Genomic DNA, 3296 nt, shown 5'->3' with positions numbered 1-3296 from the left:
AATTTGTTCTTTATTTATTTTCTTTTTCCAATTTTAATTTTGTGATTATTAATTAAGATTAATTTCATGAAATTAGGGGTTATAATTATTTTTCACTGTTTAATTTTTTTAGTAGTTAATAATTCATTATTAGGGTCAATAAATTAAAGTAAGATTATATAAGTTTTTAATATTTTAATTGTTTGAAGTATAAATTAAATACTTCATAATATTGTACGTTATCTGGTACCATATAATTGTGTTGTGTCAAACTAGTTCTATGAACCAAATTCAAAAAAATTCGATTTGGGTCAAGCGGCAAGTAGTAAGAACATAAATACCACTTTTCATTAATTTCTAATTATCATGTTTATTTTATATTGAAAGACACTTTTCTCATTAGATCAAGTCTTCGCCAAGTTGTCCCCTTGGGATGGCCTAGTGGTTAGGGTGGTTGCCTGTTGTTCAAGAGGTCACAGGTTCGAGTACTCTCGGCCACAATAACCACTAGGTGGGCTCGACCACAATAACCACTAGGTGGGGTGTGTGTGTGGTTTGTATTATTTATAATGTAATTTCATAAAAAAAAGTCTTCGCCAAGCCGTGCAGCTGAGGTTATAAATTCATAGAAGTAGCAATATTCCCACCACATCCTAGCATACATTTCATAGCTAGAGAGGAGAGAGAGATACATACAGAGAGAGAGATGGATGAAGTGAGAAAAGTTGCGAAGGCATACTACGACGGAGCAGCAGGAGCCGAGAAAGAGCTAGCTCGGAAACTTTTCCGATCACTCGACACAAACGGCGACGGGAAAGTGAGCCTGCGCGAGTACAAGAAGGCGATGCAGGTGCACTCCTCTTTCTTTTTCTTTTTTCTTTATAAAAAAAGATTAATAATAATTACTCATTTCCCGTGATAACTAGAAGTTATAGGGTCTAATTATTTTTTTAAGTAAAAGAAAAGAGGATTAGTAATAATTCCTTATTTCTCGTTATGACTGGAACACATAGTTGGAAATTAACCAACTAAGTTGTACTCTATTGTCCAGTTGCAGCACTCGTCTTTCTCCGGCAACGACATCTTCAAGGAGCTTGACGCCAACTGCGATGGAACCCTCGATTATGACGAGGTCTTGGCCCTTTATTACATGGACAAAGTTTCCGTGCCGAGGTGCAGAGCTTGCAAATCTCTGCTCCTACATTCGTATTTCTCGTGCTTGCTGTGCCAGGCCGACGCCTCCTACTACCTCTGCTGCGACTGCTACGGCGGAGGGAAGTTCAAACACCGTCACTCTGCCAACAAGTTCGTGGATACGAGAGCCATGCTCAAGCTGCTCGATCAAATCTTGAAGCAGTCGCAGGTTATTAGTCAGGCGCGGGAAAGTGATGATGATCAGTTCGATCTCCTGCAGGTTCATTATTCTCATATTTTCTTTAATTTTTTATTTTTAATATCTTGCATGTTGTAGGTAGATTTGTGGTTGTTTAATTTTGGGGAACGTGGGTGATGAAGATATACGTACACGTGGAAAGGTTATTAGAGCATCCGCATTGGGGGTTCCTTGATAGCCTACTTGATAGCCTATTTGATAGTGGTTGTGTTATTGAGTAGGTAGTGCTGCATTGGGGTTTCTTGATAGCCTACTTGATTTTTTTAGTTTTTAAAGAGGAGAGAGAAATTTTTAAAGAGAAGAAGAAAATTAAAAAAAAAAGAAAAAAAAAAAAAGAAAATCACTCGAGGATACCCGATAACTCGGGTACTCCTCGAGGACCTCCCCCCCGCATTGCACTCCTCGAAGCCACTCCTCTCCTCGAGTGAGTTCGAGTACTCACTCGAGCACCCGCGATGCGGGTGCTCTTAGGTGGTCTGCTGTACACCCGAATGTACCGTACACCCAAGTTGTACCCGACCCGAATCCTGATTCAATTGGACTATCCTTACCCGTTTTTTCTTGAAAGACACTAACACTAATACGAAATGACACTAACAATAACACGATCTTAGAATGACACTAACACTATTTTGTTTTACAAATGACACTATTTCGAAAATGACACTAACACTATATGTAAATGACACTGACACTATATCGAAATAACACTAACACTTGACATTCGCGTAGAATAGTCCAATTGGGTCGGATTCGGGTCGGATACGACTCGGGTGTACCGTACACCCGAGTGTACGCAAGTTTTTTTGTTATACAAATCAAATTAATAGTATAAAACAGGTAATTTTATGGTGAATTCGATGATTTGGCTGTAAAAAAAATGATGAATTTATTTTTATTTTTTTTACAGAGCATGAATTGTTGAACATATCAATAATTTTATTGAACAGATATTTGGGTTTGGGATTCGAATCCTAGAGTGTGAGATTTTCTACAAATACGTTCGTTTATCAAATATTGACATACTCATCAAAATTTGGACACTGAATTTAGGATTGATCATATTCCGTCAGATTAAGTTAATTGAGTGAATGGGATTGTTTCTCCTTTCTAACAACATTTTCATTTCTCCACCGAAACTTTTCCTATATATATAGGAAAAATGTTCAATAGAGAAAGATTAATGTTGAAAGAAGGGAAAAACTCATCCATTGATCATATATGATCCATCGAACGGTCAATAATTAAGAATAAATCTCGTGTCCACATTTTGATGAACATATCAATAATTGTGTTGAATATGTCAATAATTTTTTATAAACGGACGTATGTGTTGACAATCTCGCACTCCAGGATTCGATCCTGAAATGTTTAATAAAATTATTGGTACGTTCATAAAAAATTATTGACATGTTCAACATTTCTAAATTTTGAAAAAAAAAATAATTTCTCCATATAAACTAACTAACTATATATAGGAGAAAGTTCAATAGGAAAATAAATATTTGCGAAATTTAATTATTGGTATGATCAATAATTAAGATTAAATTTCGCATCTAAATTCTTTATGAACGTATCGGTAATTGTGTTGAACGTACCCAGGTTTTAAATATTAAATTCCCTATTTAATTGGGAGCCATAATCATAAGGTGTAGGCATTGATTTGGAAGGTTAACTGTAGTGACCCGCTCTTTTATATATTTTAAATCCAGTAATGAGTGTGTATTTTTGTTCATCAGTGAATGAAAACGGATATTATTCTGATATGAATTCAGCTTATGATCCTGAATTTTTATTGTTAAAGCAGTTAATGATATTATTTCAGAGTTATAACTGACTTAGCAAAGTCACGTTATTTATTTAAGCGAGATGGAATTAGATTTTATTTTTACTCAAGTTGTGGATTATTTCCGACTCGTGTATT

General features: G+C 35.4%; 1 protein-coding gene across 2 annotated transcripts in view; it reads left to right on the top strand.

The window, feature by feature from the left end:
- The first annotated feature begins 642 nt into the window (after positions 1-642).
- LOC130991856 (nuclear polyadenylated RNA-binding protein 3-like) overlaps positions 643-3296 on the top strand; it is a 72551-nt gene continuing 69897 nt past the window's right edge. Inside the window, exons 1-2 of one of the 2 annotated variants that reach the window (XM_057916273.1) lie at positions 643-829; positions 1037-1393. In XM_057916273.1, the coding sequence (XP_057772256.1) occupies positions 686-829; positions 1037-1393 (501 nt within the window). In that variant the 5' untranslated portion in view covers positions 643-685. Of the gene's footprint in view, positions 830-1030; positions 1394-3296 lie in introns of both variants that reach the window. The other variant, XM_057916272.1, reaches the window with a different exon arrangement.

This window comes from Salvia miltiorrhiza, chromosome 7 (assembly GCF_028751815.1).
Source record: "Salvia miltiorrhiza cultivar Shanhuang (shh) chromosome 7, IMPLAD_Smil_shh, whole genome shotgun sequence".
Taxonomy (NCBI): Eukaryota; Viridiplantae; Streptophyta; class Magnoliopsida; order Lamiales; family Lamiaceae; genus Salvia; species Salvia miltiorrhiza.
Note: the sequence above shows the minus strand (reverse complement) of the source record. Positions and strands in the feature narration are given on the sequence as shown.